Source organism: Hippopotamus amphibius, chromosome 2 (assembly GCF_030028045.1).
Source record: "Hippopotamus amphibius kiboko isolate mHipAmp2 chromosome 2, mHipAmp2.hap2, whole genome shotgun sequence".
Taxonomy (NCBI): domain Eukaryota; kingdom Metazoa; phylum Chordata; class Mammalia; order Artiodactyla; family Hippopotamidae; genus Hippopotamus; species Hippopotamus amphibius.
The window spans coordinates 4097263-4114414 of record NC_080187.1 but is presented as its reverse complement, the minus strand read 5'-3'; the positions used below and the strand labels follow the sequence as shown (position 1 = coordinate 4114414).

At 42.6% G+C, this 17152-nt stretch overlaps 1 protein-coding gene across 8 annotated transcripts in view; it reads right to left on the bottom strand.

Moving 5' to 3' along the window:
• TSC1 (TSC complex subunit 1) overlaps nt 1-17152 on the bottom strand; it is a 48004-nt gene that overhangs the window by 16862 nt on the left and 13990 nt on the right. For 2 of the 8 annotated variants that reach the window (XM_057721502.1, XM_057721504.1), the window contains exons 3-13: nt 15650-15835; nt 13632-13735; nt 12395-12547; nt 10225-10369; nt 8550-8704; nt 8089-8162; nt 3697-3872; nt 2966-3081; nt 2514-2625; nt 2084-2205; nt 255-324 (exon numbers count right to left, since the gene is read on the bottom strand). In XM_057721502.1, the coding sequence (XP_057577485.1) occupies nt 255-324; nt 2084-2205; nt 2514-2625; nt 2966-3081; nt 3697-3872; nt 8089-8162; nt 8550-8704; nt 10225-10369; nt 12395-12547; nt 13632-13735; nt 15650-15755 (1333 nt within the window). In that variant the 5' untranslated portion in view covers nt 15756-15835. Of the gene's footprint in view, nt 1-254; nt 325-2083; nt 2206-2513; nt 2626-2965; nt 3082-3696; nt 3873-8088; nt 8163-8549; nt 8705-10224; nt 10370-11645; nt 11764-12394; nt 12548-13631; nt 13736-15649; nt 15836-17152 lie in introns of those variants that run through there. The other 6 variants (XM_057721503.1, XM_057721505.1, XM_057721506.1 and 3 more) reach the window with 5 other exon arrangements.

Here is a 17152-nt window from a genome sequence, read left to right as displayed (position 1 = left end):
AAAAAATCATCCCACAGAAAATAAAACTCTCCATCCTTAACATCTCAGAAACAGATAAAGCCACAGTTTGACCAGCTCAAAACACAGGTACTTAAAAGCTTTTGGGGGATGCTATTATTAGGCTGGCTTTTAGAATCAATTACATGTTTCATTATCTCTGGGCTTCAGTGTTTTGTGGTGTTCTGGAATTTCCCTGTTTCCACATATAACCCATCAACAATCAAACAAGGTCTACCGTCACACAGAGATTTTACCTGATCCTCTGTCATTCGGAAGATGGTGTTGTCTGTGTAGACAGGGCCTTGCAGAATCTGTTCTCTCTTCCTGAAAAGACAGGCACCATTTACATCACAAAGCAGAAAATGGTGTACATGTTCCCTAATATTAGAGAAATATCCTAAATACCTTCAATTTGAGCATGTAATAAAGGAGTTCACAGTTTAGCCCTGTGATTCTCAAATTGTCTGGTCCCAGGACGCCTTTCAATTCTTAAAAATTATTGAGAACCTCAAGGACTTTGTTTTTGTGGTTATATCTATTGATAATTACCATGTTAGAAACTAAAACAGAATTTTAAAAATATTAATTAATTCACTTAAAAATAACAAACCCAGGAATTCCCTGGCAGTCCAGTGGTTAGGACTCCATGCGTTTGCTGCTGAGGGAGCAAGTTCAATCCCTGGTCGGGGAACTAAGATCCTGCAAACCGTGCAGCATGGCCAAAAAAAAAAAAAAAATCCAACCCAATAAATGTAAACATAAATAACATCTTTTTATGAAAAATAACTATACTTCCCAAAACAAAAGTAAGTTTAGTGAGAAGGGTCAAGCTGTTTCACATTTTTGCAATCTCCTTCACATCTGGCTTAATGGAAGAAAGCTGGACTCTTCATGTCTGCCTCTGCTCTGCTGCTATATATTATTCTGGCTAAAGTGTATGAGAAAAACTCTAGGCCCCACAGATAAGTAGTTATAAAAAGTAAACAGACTTTTTAGATAACTGCAGATAACCATCTTTAATATTACACCAAAACTTGACAAGGGGTATTTCTTCAAAGTCACTTACAGTGCAGAATCTGAAACCACGGCGATTCACTCTTCACACTGTGTTAAGAACCATTGGTCTACCCTGTCCCCCAAATGCCTCTTTTACCTGTGTGTGATTCTGTACAGTACACACTGGGCATGGAGAATACTGGTTCACCAAGTTATACAGATCTGCTCAGTGTTGAAACATTGCATTGTACAATATCAAAAACTCAAATTATTAACCAAGCTTCCCAAGACTTTTCAATCTCATCATAAAAGACTTGGGGAAGCTATCAAGCTCTTGGTGGCTGATATCAGTTTTTTAATATTCTAATTTCACCTTTTTATCATTGGCAACAAATACTGTTGGTTGTTTATCTTGAAGTGACAGACCCAGTTGTCATCTAAAAAGCTAACTGCCTGCCAAATACTCAAGTCTGAGTAACCATAGTTTGTCACCAGTTGTTCCTTCAAATAAAACTGCTGCTCCACAGGAAAAAAAAGCAACAAGGTCAGCTCTCAACTCAAATAATGATGTAGGTGCTTGTGGTGACCACCACATGCTGGTATGCAGTCAAGGTGCTTCATGTCTCTTTCCTGTTTCATCACAAACAATATCAAACATGTGTTCTTCCTATAGAACATGCAAAGTTTTGTTTGTTCGTTTGTTTTTGGTTGTTTCTTTTCTTCTGTTAAACTGAAAGAACACATCAAGGAAGAAGCATGAAACGCCTACTAGGAGTTTGATTTGTACCAAGGAGCCAGCCACTTTATCCACCATTGTTTCTGTACCGTGAGTATAAGTGCCAATGCAATAAAAAGGCGAATAACCACTTAGTATTACTATGGAAGTAGTTTTGAGCTGGCGGACTCTCTTAAAGGGTTTTGGGACCCCCGGGTCCCAGCAGATCACACTTTGAGAGCTGCTGGCTAGTCTATTTTCAATTGATCTGATTCAAACCCATTACATTTTAGGTCAAACTTCTATCTGGTGTAACAGGCTTCACAAGTCACTGTGCTTAGGCAGGGGGACAGCAGACAAGCCCGGGCAAACCTTCTTGGGGGCTGTGGCCAGGGCCTGTGGGAGTGAAATGTGCACGTAGTCATCCGAATGGCAGGGTGGGGCTGGAGGAGGAGAGGTTGCAGGGGTTCCCAGAGGAGCTCCTCTTCCACCTGCTAAGAGACAAGAGCAGAATATACACACTTTTAGTCTACTGACCAGGAAAACCACCACATTTGTTTTCAGCTTAACTACTGCTGCAAAGAAAGCTGCCAGAGTTAACTTTCTGAGGCTCTAGATCAGTCTTTCTTTTCTTTAGATTCACTTTACATGTTCTGAAAGCTCCAGGGGTTTTATTAAGTGTTGAAAATAGGTTTACTACTGCACGTGGCTCTCAACCTCAACATTAGATCTAAGAGACAGTTCCTTATCATAAAAGGCAGGCCCGAACCAACCAGTCAAATCTAACCTCAGACATACATACCCGCTGTACCGAAGACTTTACTGTAAGGGTGTGACAAATCAGGTGGGACATTTCCAGGAGAAGTCGGAGGAGTGGTCATCCCACAAACCATAGATGGGCTCCAAAGAGTAGCCTAGGAAGTTAATAAGGCAGGTCAGCAATGAGGAATGAATACCAACGCCTCCCAGGATTGAAGTCCATGACCAGTGATCATTTTAAATTTAGCCTTTCAACTGGAAAAAGGCATCTTATTAAAGCTTTATCAAGAGACACCTGCATTTTTTAAGTCTAGACTCCAAGAGAAACCCAAATGGCAACAGTAACTATTTTTTTTGCAAATATCAGGCATGCTTAAAACTAACTCCTGAAATGAACAGTGAGAGATTTTCCCAACCACAGGCTAAATCCTGACCCAAACGGTCAGCTTCACCAGCGAGCAGAGAAGGAAGCAGGCGCAGTATTTGACAGCATACTTGTGGCGGCTCAGTTAACAGCCGTGTCGATGGGGAACTCAGAGTCTGAGGTAGCTGCCCTGGCGTGTTTAACAACGTCAGCCGAGAAGTGGAGTGAGGGGTAGAAGCAGCACTCCCTACAATGGAAGGGAAAGAACACGGGGTCAGTGTGTAGCTTCAGATTATTCTGATAAAGAATTATGATCCTCGAGACCACTTGATAATTTAAAAGGCTCTTGAAAAACCCTTTGGAAATAAAGTTCAGTATGGTTTGATGCCTAGTGAAGCTTCAGGATAACTTGAAAAAGCACAACCTGTATGATGACTTCAGCAGATGCTACTTATAGTTAAGCCCAGGCTTTTACATGAATCCAATTCTGAACTCCAGTTTCATTCAAAACTGTGTCAATGTGACAGCCTAGAGGGCCTCACTAATAAAAGGGTCTGAGAAAGTAGACGTTTCCTTTATGAGCCAGAGTCTAGAAGCCAAATCCTTCAATCCATTTTCTTTGTTAAGTGCTGAGGACACATCCCAAGTCTGCTGACATACTACCAAGGAGATAAGGACAAGGGATTGTAAATTCAACTTAGTGGAGAAATTAATCAGGAGAAAATGGAGGCAAATTCAAATTTTATGTATTTGGGAAACAGTTCCTAGGAGCTGAACTAAGTCTTATTCTAGGAGAAGAAAATAAACAATGCTTTCCAGAGACAAAGTTGTAAAGCAGATAAGTACCAAAGTCACTTTTTACCATAGCTATTCTGTGTGTCAACATAAGGACTGGCGGTGACATCAGCTGAACGATGAGGGAAACGGGCTGAGATCTGGTGGGACACAGAATAGCCATCTTCATATGAGGCTTCCGTAGGGTCCAGAGAGATTTTGGCACATTCTATGACAACATCATGTGTTTCTAACCTCTTCCACCTGTAAAAGGCAACCAAAGTCAAGAAATGCAGGTTATAGTCCATTGAATCAAACCATCAAATACCGAAGAGAGCTAACTCCATGGCAGCCACTGAACTATGACCAGCAAAGAACAAGGCAGACCCACATCAGCCCAAGTACTAATCAGCACCACGATATAAAGAATTAGCCATTCATTTTACAAACCTATACCCTCCCCATTTAAAACGGTTATCTCAACTTATCAAAAACCAATCTGAAATAAAAATTCCATCAACAAAAGGCCAGGCATAGCCTCAAAATAGAACACAAACTATGCAGAGCAGTCACCAGGGGAAACTCTTCTTTGGAACAAAAATAACCAGAGCACAGGGAGATCTGGAAACTGCCAGGTAGCTGAGGCTGACTTAAGGTCTCCTATCAAAGCCTCAGGATTCTAATCCATGCGAGACCAGAAATACAGCAGCAAGTCTCAAACCCAGAGAAAGCCCATTAGGATACTTAAAGAACTGTCTGAAGAGTCCTGTTATGTGACCTAGAGTTCCACGTCTAAGAATTTACTGTGTGGAAACCGACAAACATCAAAACGGACAACAACACTCAGCACAGCTTGTGAAAGAAAGAAGGAAGCACCCCAAGCCCAACTGAACAGATTCTACAGAAGAGAAACCATTATACCACCAAGAAAAAGCGTGCTTCCAGCTGATCAGTGGTTGCCAGGAGTGGCAGAGCAGACTGACCACCACAGACACAAAGGAACTTTCTGGGCTGCTTCCAGCTAAATTGTTACCCTACCTCCATACTTCTACGCTTCAAATTTCCTGATGTCTGAATCTTTAGGCATCGACTATTAACGACCTTATGGCAGGTGAGGACTTAGGTCACTTCCATGTATCCTTTTCCTTCCCCGCAATGCTCTCAAAATAGTATATCATTTTTTGTTCTTTCAAAATGGATTTTGAACAATTCATTATAATGACTATATAAGTACTGCTCACGGCCGAGCCAGAGTATACTACAACATTTCTTTTTCTGTTCAATTTAGTTTTTCCTGGAGTTTGGATGTTTGTTTCTTTTCCTCAGTCTTCTATGTATGAGAATAAGTCAAAAATTATCCGCACTCCGGTTATATTAAAACTTCTACTGGCTGCACTGTCTTCTCAGCACTTTCCATTCAAGGCTACTGTCTCTCCAGCCACTGCTGTGCAGGTGTGAACATGTTACATCAGTTCATTCGTAACTGCAGTGCAAGCAAAAATGGATGCCCCACTTGCAATTTGCACGAAAGAAGAGTAGCATGCAATGATTTGGTTTTTGTGGTCTGAGGGTGTGCACGTCCGCACACTTCTGCCCACACTGTCAACACCCTGCAGAAACTTCGTCTTGAGATGTTAAAGCATCCTCCCTATAGTCCTGATCTTGCTCCATCGGACTTTTCACCTTTCTGGTCCCCTGAAAGCAGCCCAACAAGGGCAAAGACTCACTTCTGATGAAGAAGTGAAGACAGCGGTGCATTCGTGACTCACAGCTCAGCCTAAAACATTTTTTAATGAGGGGATACGTAAGTGTGTTGACAGATGGACAAAGTGTATTGAAAAGTAAGGAGATTTATGTCAAAAAATGATGTATTGGTCTTTTCTGAAAGTTAACTAAAATAAACTCTACAGCCAGAGTGTGGATAATTTTTGACTGACACGCCTGTCTATTATTAATCCTTCCTAAACTTGCTCTAACAGTGCTGAAATCATGCCTCATATAACTTCTACATAATGAAATGCAAATAGTCTACCAGGATGATTCACCCTCTCCTAAAGAGCCGCCTGCTGGAGCCCTCCCTCTCCTAGGTGCTCTCAAGACTGCTACACAGTGTCTTATCAAGGCTTCCCTTGACCAAGACCCTAAGTCAGCTACCCCATTTCCTGGACTCTGTGTCTTCCTCGATTTTACTCTTTTTTGGTGGAAGACATGCTCCAGTGCTTCACCAAGGAAGGGTATATGGGAGGAAAATTTGAGTCCTTGCATATCTAAAAATGTCTCATACGTGATAGGCAATTTGGCTGGGTATAGAATTCTAAGTTGAAAACTTTTTTCTCTCTCAGTTTTGAAGGTATTTCAGAAGCTAACCTCATTCTGACCTCTGATCCTTATTGTTTTGGGTTTTTCTCTCTCTGAGAGATCTATCCCTGGTGTTCTGAAATTTCACAATATTGAAGTTTGGCAGCATTCTTTTTCATTGGCTGTACTAGGAACTAGATAATCCTCAATCTGGAAACTCACGTCCTTCAATTCTTATATTTTCTTGTATCATTTGTTCTTGTATTGGAAAGCTTCTCCATTATTTCTCTCACAATTTCTTGCCCCACCAAAGTTTTCTCCTCCCCTTTAAAAACTCTTTTTTATTGGATGTCGGACTTTCTGGACTATTTTAAAATTTCTTCTTTCATATTACTCATCCCTATCTTTTGAGTCTGCTTTCCAAGATATTCTCAACTGTATTTTCTAATTCTTCTATTGAAATGTTTATTTTGGCCATCACTTTTAATTCTCAGCTGTGCTTTCTTTAGTCTCTGACCACACCCTTGTGTGGTATCCTGACCTTTATGTATGCATAAATGCCTCAGCGCCACAGCTGCTGTGGATGCTTTATTCTGCTCTCTGTATCATCACTGTTTCTTTCTAGCTCCCTTTTCTCCTCCTTACATTGGTCTCTTGTCTTTGGTGTTAGACCTTCCTTCAAAGGCCAGATCACCTGTCTATCCAAGGTGAGTGAGGCGCTACAAGTTGCTCCGGGAGGCTTCTGAGTTAACACAGAAAATTGGACATATGCTGCCAACTGTACAATCTCCCCGAACCCCACCAAGCCTAGACTAAAGATTTGTTTCCTTTTAAATATAAACCCACAGGAAAAAGAAGAATGAGAAAACAGAGAACAGTATCACATGTTTCTGAAACTAGAAAGCAGATAGGCAAGTGGTGACTGACTTAGTGAATCCAAGAAAGCAGACTCCTAAGCTGTCAATGTTCCAAAGCTAAACGTCAACCTGACTTATACTGCGGGACCCTTAAAAGGCCAAAGAATTTTTATATGTCAAGTACTTCTGGGACTGAGATGAGTGACAGGTAGGTGAGGGCAGCTAAAATCAGGAAGACAGGGTAAAAACAATCTGTGGAGCAGTTAGAGCCCTAAGATCCCATCCCCAACTCTACACTCCCACTTCTCTCACCAGAAATCCAGACTATTCTCTGGAGAGGTTAAGCAGAGAGCATCGGGACTGAGGTACTCCAAAAGTAGCTGCAGGCGTGAGCACCACTCACACATGAGGATTACGTGCGCATGCACACTCTGACTGCCAAGAGCACTGACCTCTCCCCACCAAGCAGCCCCGTCCCTCTAGGAGTAGCCAAATCCTTGCCAGACTAGAGATCAGAAGACCCTTTTCTGAAAAAGTCTGGCCACCTCAAAAGGAAACCAATACTGATATCAGTACCTCCAACAGACGCTCAGATCAACCTACAAGGAAGCTCAAAGTCAACAAGCCCCATCCCTGTGAACAAAGTTTTTTAGTCTCCTCACCCAAACACAAGCAGATTACCAGATCTTTGCAGAAAGCCTCAAAATTATAAAAAGAACAACAACAAAAGAGCAGTTTAGAGGAGACAGATTATGTAGGGAAAAGAAAACCTTAAAAAACACCTATCAATCTTATCAACGACATGAGAGACTGCATTCATGAAACGAAAACAGGCTCCACCCTCCACCATGCGTGGCGTCCTCAAATTAGGATCCTCGCAGCTTCCGCTTCTCCAGAGAAGAAACCTGGCACTTCTGCTGGGCCCTGGTGAGGATGGCAGTCGCCTGGCTAAGCAGGACAGAGAAGGAGACCTGGGGAGTCCGACCACTCACCATCCAGACTTCCACAGAGCACTTGTTTCCAACCACATCCCTCACACCCTGCCTCGCACAATCACAGCACCACTGAGCTGTCAGCCTTTCTGAGGTGGATGCAGTTGCAGGTACCCAGCCCGCAACCTCCTCCATTCTCCATCTGTGGGGAATGTGTTTTAGCTCATGCATACAAGGTTTTTTACTGTACAAGTTCTTTAAAATGGAATCATTCCATAAACAGAAGAACCTGTCTTCCCCAATAACACCTCAAAAGGTTACACCTCCAAGATCACATTTTCATTTTCTCAAGTGAGCCCATAAAATTCTGTGTCGCTAGTTCAGTTTCTATACCTTCGAGGGTCCAGTTCATGGTCCTTGGATCCAGTCACTAATTCTGGGTGAATTCGCACGTGCTCCATCATTGGCTAGAAGAGTTTGGGTTGACAAGTTATAAAAGGCTTAATTTCTGTGTTATTTCTACACAATGAAATATTATTTGACAAAAAAAGGGAATGAAGTACTGATACATGCCACAACATGGATGAATCCTGAAACATTATGTTAAGTGAAAGGAGCCATTAACAAAAGACCACATATTATATGATTCCATACACATGAAATGTTCAGGACAGGCAAGTCCTGTAAAGGCAAAAAATAGAGTAGTGGTGACCAGCGCTGGGGACAGTGGGCCGGACAGGGAGAAGGCTGAATTTCTTTTCAAAATTTCCCCATCTACCACTTAACAGGAGAGTTATAAATGCAGCCTACCTACGCAGTAATGCTAAGTAGCAAATAAATGAGTTCTCACTTACCTTGACCACTTCTTCAAAAGTCTCTAGGTTTTCCTTCATACTGTAGTGAGAACGCAGAAAAGAGACAAAGTTGCAAGGGTACATCCCATACAGGCGATGGAAGAGAGCGTAAACACTGGCGTGGAGGTGGACGAGATAGACTTCCGTCACGTGGCCTAAAAAAGAAAACCGCTGAGAGGAGTCTCCGAGCTGGACACAAGACTCGTGTGTGTGGAACAGACTCGAGCACAGGGCTGCCAGCCTGACTTTCTGCGTACGTGCACTCCCACCTCGCTCCAAAGACAGTAAGCAAGTAACAGTGGTTTTCTAAAACCCAAACCTGAACACACCAGCCACCCCCATTTGAAATCCATCAGTGGCTCCCCACGACCTCTGGATAAACTCCCAGCTACTTAGAGTGACCCATAAAGGCTCACACTGATCTAATCTCTGCCCTCCTCTCCAGTCACCCCTAGAAAAAGATCCCAGACATTCTCATAACACTGAACCACCTTTACAACAACATCCCCTGAAACCTGTAACCGTACCTCTCCACGGCCCTACTCGATGTGCGTCTCTTGAGAGCAGCGCTGATTCACTTGTCTCTGTGCCCTCAGTGCCTCGCACTGGGCTTGATGCGTAACAGGCGTTCAGGAACAAACGTGTGAGAACCTTCTAAACTCAGTTCATAGTCTTAGCTATGCAGATTTGTAACTACAGACTGAAAAACTACTATCCAGAAATCAGCTTAAAGAGCTAATAGTGGGAGAAATAGAAAATTCATCCAGCCTTACCTAGACGCTATGGAAAACCCCAAGTCCACAGTATACATAAAGCGCCTCCAAAATAATGGCCAGGCCATGCCCTTCTCCCCAGGAAGAGCCTACTAGTCAAGCCAGCATCACATGCGCCTCGTGCTTGCCACGCAATCCTGCACAGGAAGCCACGGTATTCCATCTCCCAGGGCTTACACATTTCATTCTTTCAACACGAATATCTCATGCTGGGGTGACCAAAAGATTTCAAATTTCACATGTTTATAGCTTCTGAATCACTTTGATAGAGCTGTACTATCTGTCGATATGGAAACAAAATCCCACTGTATTGGGAACTAGAACACTAATTAGGACCCGCTGCATCCTCTCTCCTCCTTCCACATTTACGATGGACAAGTTGTCTGAACCAGGAGCTTCTGTTCTGTCACTACAGACCAGCAGAGGAAGACAAAGATGTCCCACGAGCTTAGTCCTATACTGCTACGACACAGATTGAAGTCGTTTTTCAGTTTATTGAAAATTGTGAAGTTGCACCTACCACTCAGTTTCTCTGACAACCAATCCTTTTAAGCCAACAAGATAAGGAATGTATCTGAACAGTCATGCTTTTTTTTTTTTTTTTAATTTTTTGGCCATGCCACATGACATGTGGGGTCTTAGTTTCCAGACCAGGGGCTGAACTCACACCCCTTGCGTTGGAAGTGTGAAGTCTTAACCACTGGACCACCAGGGAAGTCCCACCAGTCATGCTTTTGTGCCTCTGGTGGACGTACCTGAGGTATTTCCTTATCTGGCTGCTGACAACCGGCCATTTCAGCTTTAGAATTCTACACGTCCTTCCCTTCCAGCACATGACCTGTCAGTCAACCATGAAAGCACTCACCTGGTGGAGCATGACAGGTATAGAAGGAGATCTTTACCTGGCTTCTTCAGGCACCATGACGAAAGACGGCCAAAAATATCAAAGAAATCGTGAAGGTGCTGCTTCCCCGACTGCGGAATCATTGGGAGCATGGATATCAACACTAAGACCCCCGTGGTGAGGACGATGACGTCGGTGTCCATCTGCAGGGGGGAAGGTCAAGCCAGGAGAAACACCTGTCAGGTGCAGCATTAGGATCGGCACACTTCGAGGTTCTAATACCAAGGGTCCCAGGTTAGAGGCCCCTAAGGGAGCAGGGGGGCACAATGCTGAAACAGACTCAACCAAAAGCCACCGAGAACCAGCCTGACCACGCTAAGTCTGCGGGGACCACGCGGATGTGCCCAGCTCATCTGGGGCAGGGCCTGAAACGTGGCCTGGGGCTCTCAAGCCCAGAGACTGAGGTGTGCTATTCACAGCCCTGGGATGGAAGCACAGGAAGCTGCTTTGTAACAGAACAAAGGAATGTTGCTGTTCTTGTTCATTCAACCAAATCATAAAATACTTACTTTTTTAAAGTCAATTAAAAAGAACGTATACACACTGACAAGTCACTCACTATTTTTAAAGGATTAGCACGGAAGCATAAGTTAATAAGAAAGCAGTATAGCATCAACAAGTCCACTAATGGCTCCCCTTCACAGCGATACTCAGAGACCAGCAAATAAAAGACGTGGTGACCTCTGACCATGTCGACAGTTTAAATATCAAGTCATATAAATTTGGACTAACTGAAGACACTTAGTAACGAGTGAATAATGAATTGACTCTGACTGGCTACGACGGCTCACCTGACCCCTCATTAAATCATGAATGTTTGCCAAGTAACTGGAATCAGGTTGAAGAAACAAGATATTAACCAAAAGACTACCGCGCAGGCCGACATTCATTATTCCCACTAAAAAAGGAATCTAAGAGCCCGCAAATTAAGTTTTAAATATATTTAGTTTTTACATCAAGCACCAAGCCATTTGTTAGGGCAGATATGTAGTAGGAAGAACATAAAATACGGTAGGAGACTCGAGAATCTATAATGAGTTCCAGTAAAAAGGACTAACTCTAATTTTGGTTAACAGAACATTTTTTTTTTTAATAAAAGTACACACTGGACTTTTAATTTGCAAGTGTTCTAAACTTTTCAATCAATGGTCTTAGAGATCACATGAAAAGAGATGGGAGTAGAGAAAACATTCTAACTGAAGGTTTGGGTAACAGTCCACAAGTAATTTTCAAGGCGTATCCTTTTAGAAAAAATAAGTATTTTGCAATCTGAACAAAACAGGGTGCCTCCAAATTGGATTATATTCTCATCGATCCATTTGCTTAAAAAAATCATGCTGTTAAAACTGTTCCTGCTTTTTCTTAACATTAAATGCACATTTTTATGATCCCCTACCAGTGTGACTCCTTGAGACCCACCTCTAGGGAGAACACAACAGTCACCCTTGTTGGCAGAGACAAACATCGATTTGCGTGGTGCTGTGTCAGGTGACTCCAAAGGCACTGCTATCCTGGAACAAGCACTACGATATTTTCATGTCTCAGGGAGGTACAGGCAGTTCATATTAACCACATTTCCTTATTTTATAGATAGGAAACAAGTCCAGGAACTAAAACAGATTAAGCAAATAACCCTGAGTACTTCAGCAAGCCACGGTCAAAACTAAAACCATAAAGTTCTACTTAGGTTTTGACTGCCTGTCTAGAAAAATGCATGAAGGTTAGTGCAAAAAAGCAGAATGCAACTCGGTAGGGCTTCTATCAATAAAACCTTAGTGAGAGCTGCAACCAGAAAGTGCTCCTAAATAGTTAAGAGAGCCTTTGAGCCATTTTTCTATCAGCCAAGAGGACTTCCCCCGAGACAAACCAGCATGTTTGCAACTGAGCAAAGGCTAGACAATGATGAAATCAAAGAGGGTTGGAATGGCATAACGTCGCCCCAATCTGACAGAAATGTTACCGTATTTGCTTGGACCAAACATATTGCAATAGTCATGGTGATGCACTAAGCACCAACTTTGGACTATGTTACGTTCAAGAAAAACCAAACGCCTAGAAGTTTTTAAACTCTCAAAGTTGAAATCTAGCTTGCTTGCATTAAAAGGTACTCAGAATTTCAGAAATTATATTCACAAAGCTATTTCGCTCAAATCCTTACAAACTCGTACCTTGAGACATTTTAGTAAAGAAGGCAAAAGAGGTGCTTGAGAGAGCTTATGCTTCCAAGATGGCTGCAGCCTCACGACGTGGCCCAGTAACGAGAGGGTGGATAACCGAGAGGCGGCTTTGCCCACGTATTCATTCATTTTGTCCAAGAGGTGCTGAAAATGCGCAAGCACAAGAGAAATGTATCTCAGTTAAGCTGGGAAAATTTATGGGAACGGAGGGAAATGCTCATGTGAATGTATGAAATCCACACAAGGACAGCCAGCAGGGACGCACCCCGTCTCTCAAGTCTTCCCTTTGATGTAAAGAAAGGGTCAGGCAGGTAAAGATTTTTTAAAACCACGCAAGCAAACAACACACTGCTGTATTTGGCCTGAGAGCAGCCAGTTTGCAACTCCCAAAAGAGGATCCCCACAATACAGGTCTGGAAGCAGGCAGGAGACTCCTTCGTAGGCCCTCTTTTTGAAATACAAACAGGCCACTTCTTATAATAACCACTGTCATAATAAGCCTGTAGTAGGCTGTGAAGGTTCACGGGATCCTGCTGGAAGCAGCTACTTATTGCTCCCATAGCCTGGCCCACATGGTCTGGCCCGAGATATAAGTCAGGTAATAGTAGAAGTTAAAATTCAGCCCAGGGTAAAAAAAATCAAGAAAACAAAAAACAAGATGTATTATAAAACACAGACAAAGGCAAGGCCTTCAAATCCCAGTAGAGTAAATTGTGGCACAGACAAACTCAAGACGTACCCAAATCTGCAATTATAATGCTTTGTTAGCTATTTACTGTCAACAAAAAAGCAAAAACAAAACATAAAGGAGGCTTCCAAGTGCCCAGTGCTGGGAAAGAACACTAGTCAATCAGCCCCATTAGTTGCCCACACTTACAGATTCTGCCATATTAAATGGTCCAAAAGTCCTCCTCAGAGCATGGGTTTAAAGACAGGTACCTTATGGACCAAATTGTCACTGTACAATTACAGTTTAGCATTACAGGATTTCTTTAAGCAGCAAGACCTTTAAAAGCCTCTGAAATATGTTGTATTTTGAAACCTTTTCAGGAAACGTAGGTGCTGGCGGTTGTTTTATAGGTAGTTATAATTTAGGAGCAGTAGCGTCAGTGGCACGTAGAAATCGGAGGCGTGAGCTCTGGAGAGACTGCGCACTAGGGATGCATGGACGCTGTCACACCACTTGTAGAAAATGTATCAAATCTATACCTTTAGTTCCAGCAGTTACCTTATCATGTGGCTCTTGCAAGGTAGTCAGGATGTGCAATACAGGCTGAGAATTGGTTTCCAGGTAATAATCCACCAAGGTGTTGACAAGCATCGGACCACGGTCTAAAGAAAGAAAAAGGCCGTTTATAATAGTTACTTCCTCTCACATTCTAATAGTTGCCTGTCACAAGATCCAGAAAACTTTTCTTTGTATGCTACCCAAAGTCATATGAAGTGTTGTATTTTTGCTTCCTTAAATGAATTTAGGTTTAACAATAGGATAATACCAAGTTTATTTACCTAAATAGCATAGAGCACATGAAATACTATCTTCTTTTTTTAGTGCTTTTAAAAAAAGATTATTTATTTATTTATTTATGGCTGCACTGGGTCTTCGTTGCTGCACACAGGCTTTCTCTAGTTGTAGAGAGCAGAGGCTACTCTTCGTTGTGGTGCATGGGCTTCTCACTGCGGTGGCTTCTCTTGCTGCAGAGCATAGGTTCTAGGCACACAGGCTTCAGTGGTTGCGGCGTGTGGGTTCAGTAATTGAGGCTCGCAGGCTCTAGAGTGCAGGCTCAGTAGTTGTGGCACACGGACTTGGCTGCTCTGCAGCATAGGGGATCTTCCCAGCCCAAGGATTGGACCTGTGTCCCCTGCATTGGCAGGTGGATTCTTAACCACTGCGCCACCAGGGAAGTTCCTTACTGCTTAATTACAAAAATAATTCAAGTCTATTGTTAACAATTCAGATTATATGAAAGCACATAAAATACAAGTGAAAGTCTTCCTCACCACCGGCCTCCCAAACTACTTTTCAGAGACAAGCACCCTTGGGTTTGGTTCACGGCCTTCCAAAACTTCTTGCACTTGTACAATCACAGGCACACAGCCCCCATGTCCATATATCCACGGTCTGTGTGTTTTTTCCACTCAACAAGGTGTTACAGACACCTTTCCATGACAGCACCTATGACCTACTTCATTCTCTTTACTGAGCTCCTCCTTCTCTGCTGCATGGCTCTGCATAATTATTTTAACCATTCACCGACTGAAGGATATTAAACTTTCTCCAGGTTTTCACTACATTTCAGGCTATAATGAAACATAGATTCCTGTAAGTGGGCCAAATGGCCCGTGCTTTTAAGCTGATGCCAGATACTCCAAAGGGCAGAACACCCATGTATTCCCCTGTTAACAGTGCCCATTTCTATGACCAATATTTGATTTCTGCCAACCTAGTAAGCAGAAAAGGGGTACTGTTTAAATTTATGTTTCTGATAATAAAAAAAAAAGAGGTTAAGCATGTTTCATATTAAAAATCACATGTGATTTAATAATATACCTGGGGTTTGCTTTAAAATACTTGAGTGGGGGGAAGTCAGAGAGGTAAGATGAAATAGGAAAGGCCGGGTACATGGGGCTTATTATGTGACTCTTACTTCTTTGTTTGTGTGTGTATTTGAGTATTTCCGTAACTAAAAGCTTAAAACACATATAGAATGAATCCACCAACATATGCATTTACTTGGTGGTTCTTTTTTTTTTTTTTCAAGATTCCTTCCTTCCCCTTCCCTCCCCTTCCTTCCTTCCTTCCTTGAGTTGGGTCTTCATTGCTGCACACAGGCTTTCTCTAGCTGTGGCGAGCAGCGGCTACTCTTCATTGTGGTGCGCAGGCTTCTCACTGTGGTGGCTTCTCTTGTTGCGGAGCTCGGGCTCTAGGCACACGAGCTTTAGCAGTTGTGACACGCGGGCTAAATAGTTGTGCCTTGCAGGCTCTAGACCACAGGCTCAGTAGTTGTGGCGCACGGACTTAGTTGCTGTGACATGTGAGATCTTCCTAGACCAGGGATGGAACCCGTGTCCCCTGCATTGGCAGGCGGATTCTCAACCACTGTGCCAACAAGGAAGCCCTACCTGGTGGTTTTAGAGACTCTCTTTAGGAGGAGAAAACCAAAATTAATCAGCAGGATTCTAGTCACCTCTAGGTCGATCTCGTCTGACTAGCAGATAAGCTAACCAGGGTATGGTTTTGCTTACCAGAATTGAGGTTCTCTTTAAAGACGGCTGTTACGTCATCACGCACACTCAGCATGGGGGAATCCAGCATGGAGAGGAGCTCCCCAATATTTGCTTGCTGGGCCATTATCTTACACGAATGTGCTGTGCTGGGTTCAGGACGTGTGCTAAAAACTTTGAAGATTCTTCATTGGTGCCACTACCAGACTGAAAAATAGGAAGAGGAATGGTGTAACAAAATGGCCCCATTTTTCCCCACAAAAAACTACCTGCCAGACAAACCAAGCATGTATTCAAAGCAGTGAAAAGTTTGTCCAGAGCTCTGCTGATAAAAGAAGCTAGGGCGTGCAAATAATTCTGTTCTTGACAAATTTATGAAGAGAAGTTCTAGGAAATGCAACAGAAAGAAACCTAAAAAAAAAAAAAATACCAGTTGGAATCATCACAACAACTTAATAACGGGACTAAATGTAAGTTTTATTCCTACTTCTGATTCTACCTTGGGTTCTGGCTAAGACTACATTCATGATTAAAATCAGTGAGTTAACGAGTAGATGAACTATTTTCAGAAAAAGAACTGAAAGCATGCTATCTTCTCGACAACCCCATCGGTGTCTAGAAGTTAGAGTGGCTGGTTAGGTCGCAAGTGCATACGCTTAAAATCTCATTTGACCAGGGATTGTTCCTCTACTTTGTGTATGTGCCTCATCCCAGACACTCAAATGCTGCTGGTTTCAGGGAAGCAGGCATGAAGAGGGGCATTGGGGTAAACCCTGCACCTTCAAAAACTCAGTCCTTTATGTCAGTGGAGCAGTCGATTTATCTTTACACAAAAAAAGCAGCTCACCCTCCAAGTGTCACTGTGCACATATACAATTACTCATTTCTCCCCACTATGGTCTCTAAAGCTACATTTTCACAAACAAGTAAAAACATCTACCATTTTATTAGACAGGCACTGCACAGCCTTCACAAACATCATTGAATATACTCCTTATATGACTTCAGTATGATTGGATCTTTTGTCCCCATTTTATAGGAAAAGGAACAGAGATCAAGCCATTTTCTTAAGGTCATAAAGCTAGCAGGAGGTAAAACCGGGGAGAACTGAAATCTGAGCCCAGACCTGCTTCACTCAAAGCCCTAAGCCTGTAAATATGGCATTAAACTGACTTGTGGTTTTGATCCTCACAGCAACTGATAGAGTAAGCAGATATTAACCTTATTTTACAAATGAGTGTGGATGCTCAAAAAGGAGAAATTATTTTGCCAAGGTCACATGCTAAAGCAGAACTTAAATGGCTCAGCTCCCAGGCCAACAACTGTATATGTTACTCGCAGCCACATTAAATTATATTCTTATTTTCTATTTGCTTGTCTTTGAGTAAGCTAAAGTAACAGTTCTCAGGCTTCAGTGGGTATCAAAATCACCTGGGATCTAACTTCCTGGGCCCATTCCAGAACTGAATTGTGGGCTCAGGAATCTGCATTTTAATAAGCACCCCAGAATAATTCTTCGAAGGG